Raw genomic sequence first — 18,662 nt, 5'->3', positions numbered from 1 at the left:
GGTTCTGGAACTCTTTGAATCATGGATGAAGGAAAAATTTCGCATTCCTGCGTTTTATAACTGCTACGGCACTTTAGTATCAGAATTCGAATTACTATGGCTATTTTATCTGAAACTTCCCAGTTCCAGATTTTAATCTTTAGAAGGATCTTTTCCCAAAGTCTTCTAAATCTTTAAAAATTGTATCAAAGACCTCCTTGGATTATCCCTAACCTCAAGGGTTCAATTAACAAGGGACATAACCTGATTTCCCAATCACAGTTATGCAAAAATTATTCAAGACCCCTTCCCATGGTGTTCTTGAACTTAAAATCAAAATCTTGTTAATCAAATGAAACTAAAGCAAACCATCACAGTATTCAGAAAAATAAAAGATCACCCAATCATCGTGAATCCCAGAAAGGAAAAGATCAGAAACCCATATTCAAAAATATTACAAATCTAAAAGTAAAGAAACATGCATCACAAACATTCATGAAAGAAAACTCAAGGTAAAAGTTTACAAACCGGTTCTTCAAGAGTCAAAGTTCCTAAACTAGAGCTAGGAAGAAAACTTGCAGTAGTATGAAAACAATAGCTCGCATGCAGATCCGTGATTCCTTTCCTTGAAGTGCGTTGTCAATGCACTTCGAGTACAAGAATTGAAGAACAAGCATTCAGCTTTCAAGGAATTTCTCAACACTCAGATTCAAAGAAAAAGATTACAAAAGATTCAAAACATAAAACTGAAAACTAAAAAAAAACGAAAGTTCTCTATATGTGGCCCTAATGACTCAGACTCCTATTTAGCTAGAAACTAAAGAGCTCCAAGAAATTGCATTGCTGTCCATCCATATTTTTGTCCATCTAATGGTTCAGATTTGATCTCACTTTCAAAGAGTTGATCATATGGCTCTCTAACTGCAGTAAAAATAGTAAAAGAGAATAGTAAATTATCAAATTATCTCTTTCTCTCTCTTTTACCTTATTGGGCTGATTGGTACTCATTTGGCCCATTACCATGCACTTATATTCAGCCTTCAACTCAAATATTGTAAAAATAAAGCCATTAAAATAATCATAATTTATAGCTAACACTTCCATAGGTCTAGTTGGAAGGAGACTCAGAAACTGTCATACACTTGATCAAAGAGGGATGCCCAGATCATCATAATCTCTCCTCCCTAGTTGGATTAAATTGCAAGTATAAAATACTTATAAATATTGAAGTTGCTTTTGGCTTGTTTTTTTCTTTTATTTTCAATTGATATATTTTTATTGTTTAGAATTACAAAAATGGTACCTTACTTTCACACTGTTTGGTGTTTTCAACATGTGGCGAGTGAAATGGTGAAACCAATTTTTGTTTTTTTCTCTTTTCAATATTATCTTCGCAAATTCTTAAAAATAGAAAACAAAGTAAAAATAATATTATACTTTTTGTAATCATTAATGAAAATATATATTAACTAAAAAAAAAAAAACTAAACCGTCAAATTTGTTTAATTTTCTTTACTTAAATAAAATTAATGTTAAATAATTTAAATGGAAGTTGAGGTCGTATTGCTATTGCGACTATCATTACAACACTGCAATATAAAAGCAGAAGTAATAAGGAGCCATATTTTAAACTTATGAGGAATATTTATTAATAAGGAACAATCTCCATTAGTGTCTCAGTACTGTTCCTAATTATTTTTCCCCAGTTCATATCACCATACTTCAAATTAAAGCCTACTTATTTATGAAACTCAAGTACAGCAAAATAAGAATCAAGATAGAAGGCACAGAAATGAGAAAAACCAGCAGAAATGGCGAGGTGTTTAAATTGTTGTTCAGTCCTGTGCTTCCCCTTAGTAATTGTCATTACGAATATGTCACCCGCAAGCAATGCTCGTGTTCTTTGACTCTCATCGGTTAACTCTGGCGCCACCGGCTCGCAAACAATCAATTTTCCGTCAACTGAAAGTGCCTTATAACAATTCTCCAAGACCTGCTTGCATTCTTCATCTGTCCATCCTGAAAATACCCACTGCAAAAGTAGATATATCATATATATTATGTATTAATGTTTTAAAATTTCCCATGTTAAGTTTGATGAGAGAAGGTTTAAGTAGGTTTTTTTAGTACAAAACATCATGTTGGAATATCGACCCTAAAAAATTGGAAACTAATTAGTTTTATGGATGATTTATTTAAAAAAATGTTATAAAATTATTAAATGAAAAGTACTAGAATTTAATACCTTCACAATTTTAAAAGTATTTAATACTTTATTATTTAAGTAATTAAAATAATTAATAAATTAATGTCATCTTTATTTCTTAAGAGCACGCGCGTGTTCATAAAATCTTATTTTTAATTATAAAAAATAAGAAATTTACGTTTATTAACTTAGTTATGTTATGATCTATTCTAGTGATCAATGTATTCATTTACACAAAATAAGTTAAGTTAATATATACGTTTAATAACATGAAATTTAATTTTCCAATTGATTCATATTGCAGCATGTTTTAGTAAACTATAAACTTGAAATTTATTTATAAAGTCAATTCAAATAATTCACTTTTAATAACACCAAAGACAAGCACAATCAATTTATTTACAAATATAACAATAATGCTAGGCGCATATATATATATATATATATATATATATATATATATATATATATATATATATATATATATATATGATAAAATTATTTCTGCAGACGCTTTACGTACAGCAAAGACTTCACATTTAATGCTTTCATCTTTAGTATGGTTATGATTCCCTGCATTTAATGCTTTCAAGTATATATATGACAAGTATTTGATTACTGCACGTACAACAGCTGCAGAAATATAAACCTATATATATATATATATATATATATATATATATATATATATATATAAATTTAATAATCGAATTATAATTGAATTTATATCAAGTTCCACAGATATATATTTCTATGATGCCACATCTACAGGTATGAAATATGTGAAACCAAAAGCGACGGGTAGTTAATACTTTTCCAAAGTTGAATATATGTCTTTTCTTTTAAGGGATAATAGCAATATATGTTGAATAGCATTACTCGATACTTGTAACTAGGGCAACCTCTCCTGGCCGTCAAACGAAATAGGGTGGATTGACTTTTGCAACCCATCTCAAAAGAAGAGTGGAGTGGTTCGTTTTTTAGAGGATATAGGTGAGACAAGACACCTCAGTGTAAAATATGATCGAGCTGGCAGATCAACTCGCCAAACTGGGCGGGACGGACCGAGTTTTTTAATCCACTTTCAAAAACAATCTAAGTGGGCTGACTTACTTTTTAGCAGGTGAATGACCGGGTGAGACGGGGCGGACAACCCACTTTGTCATAACACCAACTTTTCAATTATTTATTTTTGAAATATAGTTTCTCAATGTTTTCTTGAATCTTATTTCCTGAACGAATAGTTTAACGTGCGAGAGAGGCACCTTCATGAAGATAGCATCCCCAGGAGGGACAGATTCAAACGCATCTCCACCGACATGGGTTATACCTACAATATATAAGCCACAACACAAGTAGCTAGGTTAATGTTATGCTAAGAACAACAAATTAAAACCCACACATTCCAAAATGGAAGTGACCCAAACCTGGAAACTGTGGTGCAAGAGCCACCATATCGGGAAGATCATAGTTGATGCCCTGAAGTATATTTGGGTGTTTCTCCATTATCATGCGTAGAGACACGCCAGAATTGCCACCAACGTCAACTAGTGTCTTCACTCCTTGGAAGCCATCGTAGAGCTCCAACATATCCCTCATGAAGGGTACGGACATCCCATATAAGCCCTTATGATACAAATCCGCTATATCTGGCTGCTTCATGTAATATGGTAATGCTGATTCTCCGTTCACCTTCGCGAATGGCTCCACCGTTGGATCCTCCACTGCCTCCTCCACCAACGGCCAAGCTCGCATCAACGCATCCTATATATGCACATCTCAAAAACACACATACCCCACTTGAGAGTTATATATAATAGATAAGGAAGTATCAATGGAGAGAACTATATATTAAAGAACTTAAAAAATTAGGGTAACAAAAAAATTAACCTGATGGTGCTGGAGCATGTAAGGCGCGTAGGATAGACCTTCGTCATCGGCAACAAGAGTTTTGCCGACGTTGGTGAGGAAGTATTTTCTTTCGCCGGTGCTGCTCAAGTGCTCGGCAAAAATGTCATAACTGGTGAGCAAGCGGAGGATGCGCTGGAGGTTCTCAGCATCAGCGCCTCCGTGAGGGCGAATGCGGTCGATAATCTGGGCGGCAGAGAGGGGAGTGTTAGAACCGTCTTGCCATATGGTGTCGGGAACCTTCATTTTGATGACGGCAACGAGAGACATTGGGACACTCATCATGTGTGCTATTTCCAAAATGGCAAGCCTCGCTTTGTTTTGAGACCTTGTTACGGTAACCTCTTTCTTCATCTCCATTATTTGTTACTCCTATTCAACAAATTGGGTTATGTTGTACTTCTAATTAAATGCTAAGTTGAAGAAAATACAACACAAATTTATAAGAACCAAAACATACTACTATTGATTCCCCCATTGTTGACAACAGAACCACTCAAACCACGTTTATTATTATTTATTTTTTTTGAAAAGGGTTTAGTGTGTGATATTTTAAAGGACACAAGATTTTGTCTTTTAGCAATTATAACTATAGTTATAATATTAAAATTATATTTTTTTTTACTTTTCACGTCAGCAGACAGCTTCTAAAAAAAATAAAATAATATAATTTTAATATTATAACTATATACTATTTTTAATACGAAGTTATAATTGCTAAACCTACATAAACTTAACGACAAAACTTTTTTCCTTTTCAAAATCTCACACCACGTTTATTTGTTTATTTTTTTTTGAGTAAACACCTTTTTAGTCCTTGTCAATATCTACGAAGTCCTTTTTAGTCCCTGACAATAAAAAAGGACCAAATTGGTCCCTGAAATTACAAAAAAAAGATCATGTTAGTCCTTATGTCAACTCCCAAATATGTAGAGTGGCCCTTTTCTTGTACTTTCGGAATAGCAAAACGATAAAATCAAAAACCTAACCCGTTAATTAGGCACATGGCCTAGGCCAGCCAACACCTGTGTGGTCACCAAAAATCCTGTCCGACGGCACTCAGAACCACAATTTTGGTGCCCCTAATTTGTAGAGACTTTTGTTTTTGGGCTAACGCCCTCGATCCTCTCTTACTAAAAAAATGAAAAAGCCTTGTGGGCGCACTTCACACTCTTGAATTGTCCACAGCATACGATAAAAAGAGGTACGATTGTCTGCAGAATCCCGAACATGTCTTAGCCTTTTTCTTGGATTGTTTGGATTTTCATGCTAGGACAGTAGGACTCAAGACAAGAATGTTCACATCTTTCTGGACCCCCCCATGTGCGTAGGCCATGTGCTAAATTATTGAAGAAGTAATTTGGGTTTAACTTTAATGGACCTTTACTACAAAACTTTTGTAATACTATCATCTAATTAATCACGTGCTAAGTTATTGAAGAAGTATTACAATAATTTTTTTTATACCCACTATAATTAGCTCTTTGATCAGGCAAGTCGGTCATAAGCTTTAACTCTTTGAGCTAGTTATAAGATTAACTCGAGTAGAGGCTTAATCACAGGTAAAAACTCATTGTCCTTTTTCAAAGATGTATTTGGTGAGAATCGAACTTAGATTCTCTGTCCACCTATTCAGTCTATGTTACCAACTGAGCTACATTCATTGGGTGCATTACAATAACTTTAGGGCCTGCGTGATTGTGTTTTATTTTTTTTTAATTTATTTTGTAAAATAATTATCTGCATTGAACAAATGCAGCTACATTCATCGGGTTCGTTTTTTCTGCAGTTACTGTAAATAAGTTATTTGCAGTAATACCAATACGACGTCGTTTTGGGTGGAAATCATAGTGTTTTTGTAATTTTAATTTATTTCAAGATTATAATAGTCTTTATATTATAATTTTTTAAGATTTCAATACCAAAACGACGTCGTTTCGAGAATAAATATAGATAACTTATCTGCATTAACTGCAGAAACATTTTCCCTTAATGAAATGACTCTTTCCTATCTTTTTATTGTTTTGAAAATTAAAAATCAAAACACAAAATAGAAACAATCAATGTGGTTCTCTAAATTTGATTCTAAAAAGTAGAAATAATATTTAAAACTAATTTTATAAAATATGTATTATCAAACAAATTTTTTATTTTAAAAATTAAAAAATTAATGTAAAAAATAGAATTCAAACATACCCTAAACATGCATAAATATTTCAAGGGCAATATGTTGGTCCGGGATGAACTCAAGAGGGATGAATTGAGTTTATTGAAAATTTTGCAATTTAAAAAACACACACAACTGCGATAAAATAAAGAGTAAAGGGAAGAAGTGACACATTTATTTTAACGTGAAAAAAATTCTAAGTGGAGGGGAAAAAAACACACGACCTCAATTTGGATACTATAACAACCATCACTGTCAAATAATTGACAGTAAATTAATTAAGTATTTAAATGAGATTTAAACATGTATTCAAGTAATCGATAAATGGTAAATCATGTAATTGACATGATAATCAAATTAAGAATACAGTTCATGTCAGACAAGTCTAATAGGACCCTAAGATAAGTATAAGGTATATGTGGGGACATAGATGTCATTATGTGAAAAGTCAGTATTAATTTGGTAATTGACCAAGGTGAAGTCAAAGGTTGATTTTGATGATGTAATTAAATTTTGTGATTAATTTTGTGGGTTCAAAGTTATCTTATCTTGATCAAACCATGTTTAGATTAATTTCTAAAAATTGGGCAAAGTAAGGAAAATTAATAACCAATGAAAGTTGGTTTAGGTCAAAGTTGAATGCAAAGTTGTTAAGTTAGTAATATAACTTAACTTTGTGAATTCTTTGCATGATTTTTGATATATGATTGATTCTTTGAGACCTTGTATGCTTTATATTCTTAAAGGTCAAAGTTAAAAGTTGACTAACCAATAAGAATCAAGGTTGACTAGTCTTGAACAAATGGACCAATGGTTGTTAAGTTTGAAAGTCTTAAAGTGGTCAAAATGCCAAGTAAGCTATCCTAGTCACCTTGGCCTTGGTTGGACGGTTTATTCTTGTGCGAAGGACCTAGAATGTTGTAGAATAAGATGACAAAGCAAGTGTACACATCATCAATATATCTATCTATATGAATGCACATGTATGCATCTATACTATCTCACTGTCAATTATATATATAATCTAACCATCATCCTTAATGGACCATGGTGGAACAATAAAGACGAAGAAAAATCATAAACTAAGGGCTTACCTGTAAAAAGCTCAAATCCAATGCTTACTTGAATTTCACGGATTTAATCCAATGCTTCTAAAACTTGTTCTTGAACCTAATGTACCATCAAATTACAATTAATACCAATTTATGCCACCACACAAGTCAAAGACAATTACCCCAATGTTTTCAAAATTTAATATATATTGACACATCTTTCATAACTACAAGTTAACACAAGTTTCCAGACTCATAACATATACTTAAATTTACTTGCTAGATGTAATCAAACACTTTATGAATTTAATTTCATTCCTAGGTCAATTAATCCTATAGTGGATGAATTGCACCACTTAGTAACTCTAAGAATTTGACTTGTTTTGCTATTCATATAAGTTAGTTAATTCCTTGTTTGATCACTAAGTAATCTTACATAAATTATTACATAACTTTTTCATCCAAACTCTAGCATAAACATAATCTACATACAAGACTTAATTATGATTTCACACTTTATCTTTTGCTCAAATACTAACCATTCACCCTTAAATGTCCTAAGAATCATTGTTTTACATAGTTAATGAATTAAACACTTAATTTACACAATTAATTCTAAAGGGCCGAAATATGCACACACTTTTACAGCATTAACATCATGTGCCATTTTAATCACGAAAAATTCATTTCAACTCCGATTAACCTGAAATTTTAATATGTTATAATAGAGATATAAGACTTTAATTTGGTGTAAATCACACTCCATTTGAAGTCATATAGCTCCAGATATGATTTTTTTAACATAACAGCCTCAAATTGATCAAAAAAGGTCCATATAGCTCTTTTGCAATTTCTACTCTTCATTCTTTTTTGCAAACTAACTCTAAATCATATTACACTTATAAATCCACATATCAACTTATTAAATACATCCATTACCTATTTTACCACACGATGACCGATTTTACTAGTTTGAGGTTCTTTAATTTTCTTTCAATTAAACAACCTATTTCATGACTTGGTTCATCAATATATCACCTAATGACTCTAATTTCTTCTTGACATTAATACAAACACTTGGTGTGCATGTTTTTACACACAAAATCTGAACCGTATAGGGTTCATTAAACTCATCCCTTTTGAGATTTCAATTCCATTTTGTAGAAGAACAAACCAATCCATCACAACAACTCATCAACCAACAAAATCCCCCATATAATCTCATTAAAAACCTCCTTTAAAATCATCAAATACAGCCCTTAAAACACAAGACCAGAACTGAAAACTAGGAGAAACAACCACTAGATGATAGGTTAAATACCTTACAACACTTCTAGGAAGCTAATTGTTCAATTTCTCATCAAAAGGACATGAAAACACTTCATTTCACCAAGAGGGCAGCTGCTGGTCGCTGAACATATGGAGGGATAACTCTTCATATACAGCTCCTAAGGATGAGCAAGTTGGTAGGTTAGGTTCCTTAGGTCACTAGCTTGAAGTTTTGTGAAGAAATCAAGACCTAAAAGTGGCTAAATCATGGAGTTCTTACCTTGTTATTGCTTTCCTATGGTTCACGGTTCTAATTTGGAAGAGGATAAGATGATATGCGTAGGAATGGAAGACCAAGAAAGATGACCGACTTATAACATTGAAACAACCAATGAAATGCTTTCTACCAATTTAATTGACTTTATTGAATTAAAGTGAATATGATTGGCTACTAGTTAAACTTTCTTTGACGCATTTATTTAAATTATTCAAATCATAATTAAAACTAACCAAGAATACTTTTAGTTTATAGTTTTTCCCAAAGGGTTTTACTTCTCTCGTAGATAAGCTATCTCATGTTGTGAGATAAATTAAATGGAGCCCATCAATTTTTAAAGAAAGAAAAAAGAAAGAAAAGAGAGGCACGACTTTTTATGTTAGTGTAAATTGAGATAAGAGTCTTATGTAGCATAAGAGTATAATTTCTCTTTCCCAAATGATTTAATTATACAATCAAATATAAGTTTAAGACTATTTTATTTAACTTTTTAACACTAATTGACTTATATTAATTCTAATTGGTTAGTTTTAATTGAACTTTGACCTATTTTTAATAATTAATCTAACCATCATTAGACTAATCTAAGATCACTTTAAACCCACTAAATTTACTAAACAATTTTATTATAACATCTAATTCAAGTTAGACTTCATTTTGCTTATTTTCAAAATAGTCCCTAAACTTATGCATATTTTTATATTGACCCCTAGGGGTATAAATGAGCCAGGTTAGGCCAAGCTTTGGCCTTCCTGGCCTAAGTCTACGTAAAAAAAAGTTGAGCTTATCTGACCTATTAGCCTATTAAATGCTTCGTTTATAGGCCAGCCCTGACCTATTCTAAAAAAATAAAAAGCTTGATATGGCCTATAGGCCTTGTAGGCCTCCCAAGGCAGATACTCAGCGAAAAAAATAATTGTACAGAGCAGAAAATGTTCCATTTTTAATGCACTTATATTTCTCACAAGAAACAAAAAATGACAGACAAGAAAGAGTCAACATAATGCAAACTGCTTTTCGTTGACCATTGGGGAAAGTAACTTCATGAAACTCATTCCAAACAGTTGATGTTTTTCGCCTTTTTTTTTCTATGATTGAATTTTTACTATCAGCAGCAACTATAGAATTTGCTGCATCTGCAGAATCAGTAGTAGCTGCAGCTGCAAAATCAGTTACTTCTTCTTATTTTTCATCCCTTACTTGAGGTTGATTGTGGTCACTTGGTATGCTAACAATAGCATTACCACTTGCACTTGGAGTAGAGTCCATTTTCTATGCCTATAAAAAAAGGTACAAAAAAACAAAACAATCACAAATTTGGTGAGAGATGAGACATATATAATTTACTAACTTACTATAATAGATTATAATTTCACAAACAATTTTAATATATATTTTTTGATAAAGCAAGCAAATTATAATACTTTTAGTATTCAGCAATGTTGTCCCAAACGCAAAATGATTAAATATTTTTAGTATTCACCATGAATGAGACAATTAAGAATGTGATTTATATACATGTACACTAAAACTAGAAACCCAAATTACAGTTATCCAAAAAAGAAAAAGAAAAAGAAAACCCAAATTACAAAACGATATATATAGCTAGGAAAGCCTTTACGAAGACACTGTCATGAAAAATTTCAGCACAAAGATAATCTCCAGCATTACTATTTATTTAACTTAAAGAGAATATGTAGTATACATAATATCAAATAAGAAATTTTAGAGTAAATTCTATTTATACAAATTGTGTAAATTAAAATAAAAGAAATGACACACCATCACAAACCTGGTGAGAGATGAGACATATATAATGAGACAGATATAATTTACTAACTTACTATAATAGATTATAATTTGAAAAGCAAATTATAATATTTTTTTGGTAAGCAAGCAAATTATAATACTTTTAGTATTCAGCAATGTTGTCCCAAACATAAAATGATTAAATATTTTTAGTATTCACCATGAATGAGACAGATATGTTATTGCCATGAGTTGTTTCACAAACTAGAGGCAAATGTTATATCAAGCAAACAGTAAACAAAAGAATGAAACAAATACAATTTACTAACTTACTATAATAGATTATAATTTGACAAGAAAATTATAAATTTTTTTTTAGTATTCAGATATCTATTACAATTGTACATTTTTTTAGAATAAGACAGATATCTATTACAAATCCCTGCTGATGCGATAAAAAAAGCAGGAGCCAAATTGTACATTTTTTATATTTTCGATTACTTTGTTTGTTTGTTTTTTTTTTTTTTTTTTTGTATACAAAGGAAAGAAAAGAAAATTACACAGAAAAGTTTCTGGGCATCAAAGTGCCCCTCCTATCATCTAAGACTAGTTTTTCACAGCCAGTAGGAATTCTACTATGCCACTGGGTATCCCAAACAGCTTGGCTGCCACTTGTAGCCATCCAATCTGCCACTTGATTACCTTCTCTATATACATGACAAACTTCAACCCTCCAATCTTTATCCAGCATTGATCTGATTCTGGATGTAATTTCATAACAAGGATGGGACTTGACACAGCCATCTTTTACTAGTTGAATGGCCACCAGAGAATCACTTTCAAGGACAACCTGCTTAAAGTTCTTCACCCAAGCCCAATCAAGACCAATTAAGAGACCCCAAAGTTCTGCCATTAAAGATGATTCAGGGTATAATCTCTTGGAGAACCCTATGATCCACTTTCCTGCCTCATCTCTAGCAACTCCCCCACAAGAAGCCCGAGCCAAATTCTCAGAATAGGATCCATCAGTATTAATCTTGATCCAACCAGGCCAAGCAGGACTCCAGCTAACCAGAATCTCTACCTGGTTTATAACAGCAAGACCAGCAATAGACATAATATTATTAGCCTCCCTGATGTTGGCTGCAAACAGAGAAGCTTGTGAAAAAATCCCCTGAGGAGAAAGGGTTTTGCCATTGAAAACTAAGTTATTTCTGTCCTTCCAAACCACCCAACAAATCACACCAAACTTCAGCCTCCAATCTCTATTCCTGTTCTCCCTGCCCAGATTCCTATTCAACCAAGTAACCATATCATTCTCAAGGAAAGGCACCATCTCACTGTTATCAACCCAAAGATTCCAAACTTCCCGAACCCAAGGGCATTTTCTGTATATGTGATCAATATCCTCCACTAACACCTGACATCTAGGACATAGGTCAAAGACTGTCATGTGTCTACGGGTTCTTTCTGCATTAGTAAGTAACTTGTTCCCAACTAAGAGCCAAAGAAAGAGTTTGATCCTTGGAGGACCTTCCCATTTCCAAATAATATCCCAATTCAAAGGACAAGAGTTCATGGATGAAGTGGAAAGGGAGCTGTAGGCTGATCTTACAGTGAAAGTCCCAGAGTTGGATAAGGACCATATTACCCTATCTACCCCAACAAAGCCAGAAGGAGGGGTAATTTTCCTTATAGCCTCCAGAATATCATTATTTAGGAAATAGTTGAACCTGTTCCAATCCCAACTACCCCCTTGGATATAGTCAACAACCTTCCAGCTTCTAAGATCTTCAAGAATATTGGAAGAGGCCCAGTCATACAATCTACCAACATTGGGCACCCATCTATCAAACCAGAAGGAGGTATTTGAGCCATCTCCAATGATAATTCTGGACCCCTCTAATACCTGGTCCCACATTTTCTGGATACCTCTCCAAGTATTTGAAACACAGTTGCCTTTCCTGAGATCAAGCTTAAAAGAATCTTCAACTTTATACTTACTTTGAAGCACTTTCACCCATAAATTCTCCTTGTTAGCTAGAATGTCAAAGCCCAGTTTCATGGAGAAGGCTTTATTGACTAGTTTTTTTGACTCTGAATCCTAATCCTCCCTCTTTTTTGGGTCTACAAACCTTGCTCCAGCTCACCAGATGAGTTTTCCTTTGACTTTGAGAAGAACACCAATTGAAATTCCTAGTCACCAAGGTACTTTTATGATGAATAGGGACACCAAGGTACTTTCCCAGGTCTGAGGTTATCCCCATCCCCAAAGATTCACTAATTTCTTTCGCCTTTTGGAAGCAAACATTCTTAGAGAAAAAAATTCTGGTCTTATCCTTGCTCACCTTCTGACCTGAAGTATCTGCAAAGATCCTCAACACCTGATTGATAACATGGGCTTGCTCCAAGCTGGCTTCAGCACACAGGATAATATCATCTGCAAAAAGGAGATTAGAGATAGGGGAAGCCTTTTTTCTTAACAAAATAGGCTTCCAGGCTTTAGTGTCAACAGCCATCTGGATAAGTTGGGAAAATTTCTCCATGCAAAGAACAAACATAAGAGGGGAAATAGGGTCCCCTTGCCTGATGCCTCTCTCAGGATATATTCTCTTAGTAACCACCCCATTCCACAACAGGCTTATAGAAGCAGTAGAAATACAATTATAGATTAATTGACACAGAGAATCAGGTAGGCCAATGTCATTCAAAGTTTCAAGAACAAAATTCCAATCTAGTCTATCATAGGCCTTTTCTAAATCAACCTTTATCATCATCCACCCCTTACTACCCTTTTTGGTTCTCATAGAATGAATGATCTCCCGCACTATGATAATATTATCATTACCTTGCCTACCTTTGATAAAATTGCATTGATTAGGGGACACAATCCTCAGCAATAGATTTTTCAATCTACCAGTAATGATTTTAGAGATGATTTTATAAACCACATTACACAAGCTTATGGGTCTAAAATCCTTCATACTTTCTGGACTCTCTTTTTTGGGGATTAAACAGATTAAAGTTCCATTTATATCCCTCACCTTCTCAGGATTAAAGAAGGTATCCTCAACCAGTTTGCAGACAGATTCACCAATGATCCCCCATTGACTCTGGAAGAAAATGGCACTCAAGCCATCCGGGCCAGGGGCTTTAAACTTTCCCATCATGAAAACTATCCTTTTTATTTCCTCCTTAGAAGGAGCAATGGACAAACTTCTCTTCTCTGTATTTGTTAAAGCAGGGAACTCATTCTGAATAGGAAAATTCCCCTCCCTCTCTCCCTCAACTCTGAACAAATCTTGGTAAAAAGAAATAGCCATATTAACCAGCAGATCAGTATCAGCTATCCAATTACCCTGCTCATCCTTCAGAGTCACAATCATGTTGTGTCTTCTCCTAGCTACAGTTGAGGCATGAAAAAATTTGGAGTTTTTATCTCTATATTTCAGCCATTGGTTACGGGATCTCTAAAACCACATCAATTCTTCTTGAATAAGGATAGACTGAAGTTCCCTCCAAAGCTCCTTTTGAAGCAATTCAGTATTATGGTCATATCTCCCATATTTATAGGAATCAAGACCAATTAACCGAGAATATAGTCTATTTCTTCTGTTTAGTTTTCTCCTTGAACACATCCTGGTGCCATATTTTAACATCAGTCTCAAATTGCTTCCTAGCAACCAACCAGCTCCCATTATTGTCCCAACTCTTTCTAACCAGCTCATTGAAACTCTTGTCAGTTAGCCAAGCTGCCATGAATTTAAAGCTCCTAGTATGCTCCATAGGAACAGAATGCCCACCATTGCATAAAAGGATAGGCCTATGATCAGAGTTGTAGAAGGGAAGGTGAGACACATACCTGTTAGACCAGGCAATGTTCCAAGCTTCATTAGAACAAGCTCTATCAAGCCTCTCATGGAGTCTTCCACGTTTCCAAGTAAAATCAGGACCTTTGTACCCCATATCACTGATATTGCAACTAATTAAACATTTGTTAAACTCTTCCATACTTTTCTAACATAACTCATTTCCCTTATCTTCTCAGAAGCATTAAGGATCGAATTGAAATCCCGCAGGACCAACCAGGGAGAAGAATTAATAGAGCTAATAGCCTCCAACTCAAGCCACAGGGATCTCCTCTCCAATCTCCTAGGACTTCTATAAACAAAAGTTATAAACTCAGATTTCTTGGATTCCAGATAAGTCACCCTGGTATGAATAAATTGGTGATGATTATTTAGAACCTCCACATCCACCATTCTGCCCTCCCAAAGCAACCAAATCTCACCAGAGAATCCAACCGGATCTTGTCTATAGGAATTAGAAAAGCCCAGCTTTCTAATAATCTCATCCCCTCTAGAACCACCAACCTTGATCTCCAACAAAGCCATAATGCTGACTTTAAATCTAAATTTTAAATCTCTAATAAGGGTAGGGAAGCTACTCTTACCCACCCCCTGCAGTTCCAAGAAAAAACAGACATGAAAGCTAATTAAAATTGTACAAGGGAAAAACCCAAAAGGTTACCTGCATACCTGGTGGGAAGATGTCCCACCCACCAAATTGTTAGAGCTCTCACCAGTCCTTGCCCCTTGGGCAGATGAACTAGTATCCATTGCTCACAAAGGTTCTTTTTGGCACTGTTGTTTACAAGACAACCAACAATAGGAGATTCATCAGAGCTAACTAAGCTTTTTGATTTGTTCCTGGATTGCCCTTTACTTGGACCATCTATCACAGAGTTAGTCCCATTCTTCTTCAGAATTTGCTTACTTCCAGTCTTGGATCTATCTTTCCCATCCTTTGAAGTGATTTTCTTAGCTCCATTCTCCAGAGCTCTACCTTTCTTTTGAGGACTTGGAGCAACAACCATAACTTCTTTGATAGCAGTACTTGGTGAGATCCCATCTACCACAGTAGTACCAACACTATCAACCTCCTTACTAACTTGCAGGCTACTGTTCTTGACCTCCATCCCACTCTTCTCTCCATTCACAATATGCTTGTTATCCACCCCACCAGGAATAGGAACTTCTAGATTAGGTTTATGTTTCTGTTCCACCGTGACCACCTTATCAGGGATGAAAGGTTTAGCCTTCAGTTTTCTACTCTTAGGTTGCCTTTGAATAACCATCCATCTCCCAAAGGCTTCCTTCTCTTTGATCTTCTTTGGTTTTAATTCCATACCACCATTTAACACCTTACCCTGAACTGAGCTTTCCTCCACATGATGAGAACAAGAACCCTGATCAGCAGGACATTGGTCCTTCCTGTGGCCATACACACCACATTTGAAACAGATTAGGTGAAGGCCTTCGTAACCTACCAGAAACACCCTGTTTCCTATCATAAATTTAGACAGGAAACTCTTCCTCAAGTATACTTCTACACAGATTCTAGCAAACCTGGCACGTTCAGTAACAACTTCCTCACCAAATTCACTCTTCCTCAGGGAGTTTCTGTCCACTTTTAAAGTGCGACCAAAGATATTACCAATGCACCACAGATGACGAACAATATAAAGTTCAATTGGAAGACCTGGGATTCTCATCCAAACCGCCAATTTCTTAACACTTTCATCATAAGGGTCGAAGAAGCGCCTCCATCTTTGGACTACCACATAGTGGTCATTTACAATCCAAGGCCCTCCTTCTAAGACATGACGGTAGTCACCATCATCCTGGAATCTCAATAAAAGAAAACCATATCCAGATCAATAACTCTGTATGAACTCACCAGGTTCCAGATCTTCTGAAGTCTGGCCATCAGGAATTTCACACCGATACGTTTACCCAGCATCTTGATGATCAGATCCTTACGCCATTTCTCACAATCCTTCTTGTGTTCCTCAACAGAGAATGTATACCTCGGGCATAGGGGATCATCTTCCATAATCTGACCTAGTCCCTCCATCAGGTCTGCTTCCTCCTCCTCTCTTTTTTGTTTCGAGATCCAATTTTCATCTTCACTGTCAAACTGACCGCCATTTTCGTTTAGCTTCAGTAGCTTATCCTTATAGGATACTACTTTCGCCCGAGATCCTCCGTTACCCTCCATCATCTTCTCCTCTGGAATCAAGTTGGTATGGTTGTGACAACCCGAGACATCAGCTGCTCCCTCATGCATCTCCTCATCCATAGTCGAGTCCTCTGTTGCTTCACCTTTCGATTTCTTTCCAATCGGAGGAGAGTTCTCCTCATCAGCCAATATTCTACCTCTTACGTTCTTAGAGCCATCTTCATCCTTCCTAGATTGCTGATCACCTTCTTCAATCTCAACTGTTCAATCAGAAGTCGTACAGGAAAACCCTAGCAGAAAGAAAAAAAATCGCACTCGTGTAGCTACGCGTTCACATCATTTCGATTACTTTGTTTGTTGAAGTCGTTGATCCGTGCAGTATCCATGGGAATGCCCTTAAGGGAATAAATTATTAAGTGTTATTCTAAAGAGCTGTTTATAGGCTATTTTATTTCAAAAGTTCTCAATCTTTTTCATATCTTTCATACATGACTTCAGTCTGATATTTATCCATACAAATGCATGAACTTTAAAGCTAAGACATCAGCATTCAACAACTAGTCTAAGGATACCTTTCTAGTTTGCACTCCTTATCAAGAGTTAATTTTACAAACTTCGGGTAAGTGATTGCTTTGCTCCCTTCTTTTTTGAGCACATCTTTAGGTTATACTACAAAAAAAGTTAGCTTAAACCAAACTCAACAGTGACAACAAACAAATTAGATAAAACCAGAAAAATTTCAGATAGCCAATAAGAACGTGAAAGGATAAACACATCAGAAAAATTTCAGATAGCCGATAATTTCAAACAGCTTTCGTTTCTTCACACAGCAAACAATTTTGAAATTGATTTTAGTAAAGTACATCAAACAATAACCGATAAGACATGCACACGGTACACCACTCTCCCCTACATGCAGCACTCCCCTTTTAATTTTAATCCTTATACCATAAAATCCAAAAAATAGAAGAGACAAGAAAAGTTCTTACCCACAACAAAGAGAAGGAGGATTCAAGCCCTTTTTAATTCCAGCTGGAAGGAATACATTTAACCTTGTTGCTGCTTTGATTTCGCACGCACATAAAGAAGGGATGGTTCTTCATGTTCTGTGTGCCATAAAGAAGATGAGAAAAGTGGGGCTTTCGGGAGAGAGAGAAAAAGATTAGGAGAGAGAGAGAAAGAGAAAAAGCGTACCTAAACAGAGTTTATGGGAAATGGCCGGCTACAAGCACGTCAAAGAGAAAGAGGGTGGTTGCAAGCTGTAAGTTCTAAGAGCAAAGAGGAAACTGAGAAACGAGCGTGAGAATGAGAAGTCATTGAAGACGTGAGAAGAAATGAGAAGCGGCGCTGCACAAAAGAAATTAGGGTTGGAAGTACTTAGCCACCTAGAATAAAAATATTATTTTATTTTTAAAAATTAAATAGGTCAGCCTACAAGGCTTTAGGCCAGGCTTGACACAGTTGGCATGTGGCCTATTTGTTAAAAAGGCTCTCTTATAAGCCGAAGGCCACTCAACTATTCACTAAGGCCAAGGCCAGGCCAGGCCCAACATAGGCCAGGTTGTAGGCCGGGCCATGCTTTACACCCCTATTGACCCCTAAACTTTACTAAAATTTCCCTTTTAGTCCTAATTGACTTGCTTGGCATGAATTGTATCCTTGTATATCTTGTCATGATAATTTCATGATCAATGAACCATTACTTGACGTAATTTGTCATAATTTCCTTAAACACAACTTGATCTACTAAACTCATGTTTGATTTACTTATTTAACCTAACTTGATAGCGAAGGTTGTTATACTCAGCAATTTGGCACCAGAGTGTCAACAATGCGGTGTTTCAAGTGCAAGCATTCCCAGTCTAATCTTCAGTACCTCCTATTGTAGCATCAAGCATAGACAATCCGAGAATTGAAAATAGGCTTGATGAGTTAATCTCGCTGGTAAGATAGTTGGCAGTAACATAGATAGTGCAGCCTTCCACTCCATAGATGAGCAACCTTTGTGGCATCTGCTATAATCCTCTTCATCCC

General features: G+C 35.1%; 1 protein-coding gene across 3 annotated transcripts; it reads right to left on the bottom strand.

The window, feature by feature from the left end:
• Positions 1-450: 450 nt before the first annotated feature.
• LOC133305137 (nicotinate N-methyltransferase 1-like) lies at positions 451-8,943 on the bottom strand. 3 transcript variants are annotated; one of them, XM_061505270.1, is made up of 8 exons: positions 8,862-8,943; positions 8,634-8,760; positions 7,355-7,430; positions 4,076-4,465; positions 3,613-3,949; positions 3,451-3,515; positions 1,783-2,011; positions 451-900 (listed from the first exon to the last, which is right to left on the bottom strand). In XM_061505270.1, the coding sequence occupies exons 4-8, from the start codon at positions 4,451-4,453 to the stop codon at positions 797-799; spliced, it is 1,113 nt and encodes a 370-aa protein (XP_061361254.1). In that variant the 5' UTR covers positions 4,454-4,465; positions 7,355-7,430; positions 8,634-8,760; positions 8,862-8,943; the 3' UTR covers positions 451-796. The 3 variants fall into 3 exon arrangements, with proteins under 3 accessions (XP_061361254.1, XP_061361253.1, XP_061361255.1); XM_061505269.1 differs by having other exon boundaries at positions 8,634-8,913; XM_061505271.1 differs by lacking the exon at positions 451-900 and having other exon boundaries at positions 922-2,011; positions 8,634-8,913.
• Positions 8,944-18,662: the final 9,719 nt, after the last annotated feature.

This window comes from Gastrolobium bilobum, unplaced genomic scaffold (genome assembly GCF_033153095.1).
Source record: "Gastrolobium bilobum isolate Gb01-03AN ecotype WA unplaced genomic scaffold, APGP_CSIRO_Gbil_v1 utg1095, whole genome shotgun sequence".
Classification (NCBI taxonomy): Eukaryota; Viridiplantae; Streptophyta; class Magnoliopsida; order Fabales; family Fabaceae; genus Gastrolobium; species Gastrolobium bilobum.
The sequence above is the reverse complement of the archived record's forward strand: the minus strand, read 5'-3'. Positions and strand labels throughout refer to the sequence as shown.

Bases quoted from the DNA above. Each gene is read 5' to 3' on its own strand.
- LOC133305137 (XM_061505270.1), bottom strand. From the start codon at position 4,453: ATGGAGATGAAGAAAGAGGTTACCGTAACAAGGTCTCAAAACAAAGCG. The intron at 3,516-3,612 runs GTTTGGGTCACT...TATATATTGTAG, and splicing joins TCTTGCACCACAGTTTCCAG to GTATAACCCATGTCGGTGGA. The intron at 901-1,782 runs GTTTTTCTCATT...TTTTTACTGCAG, and splicing joins ACACCTCGCCATTTCTGCTG to TTAGAGAGCCATATGATCAA.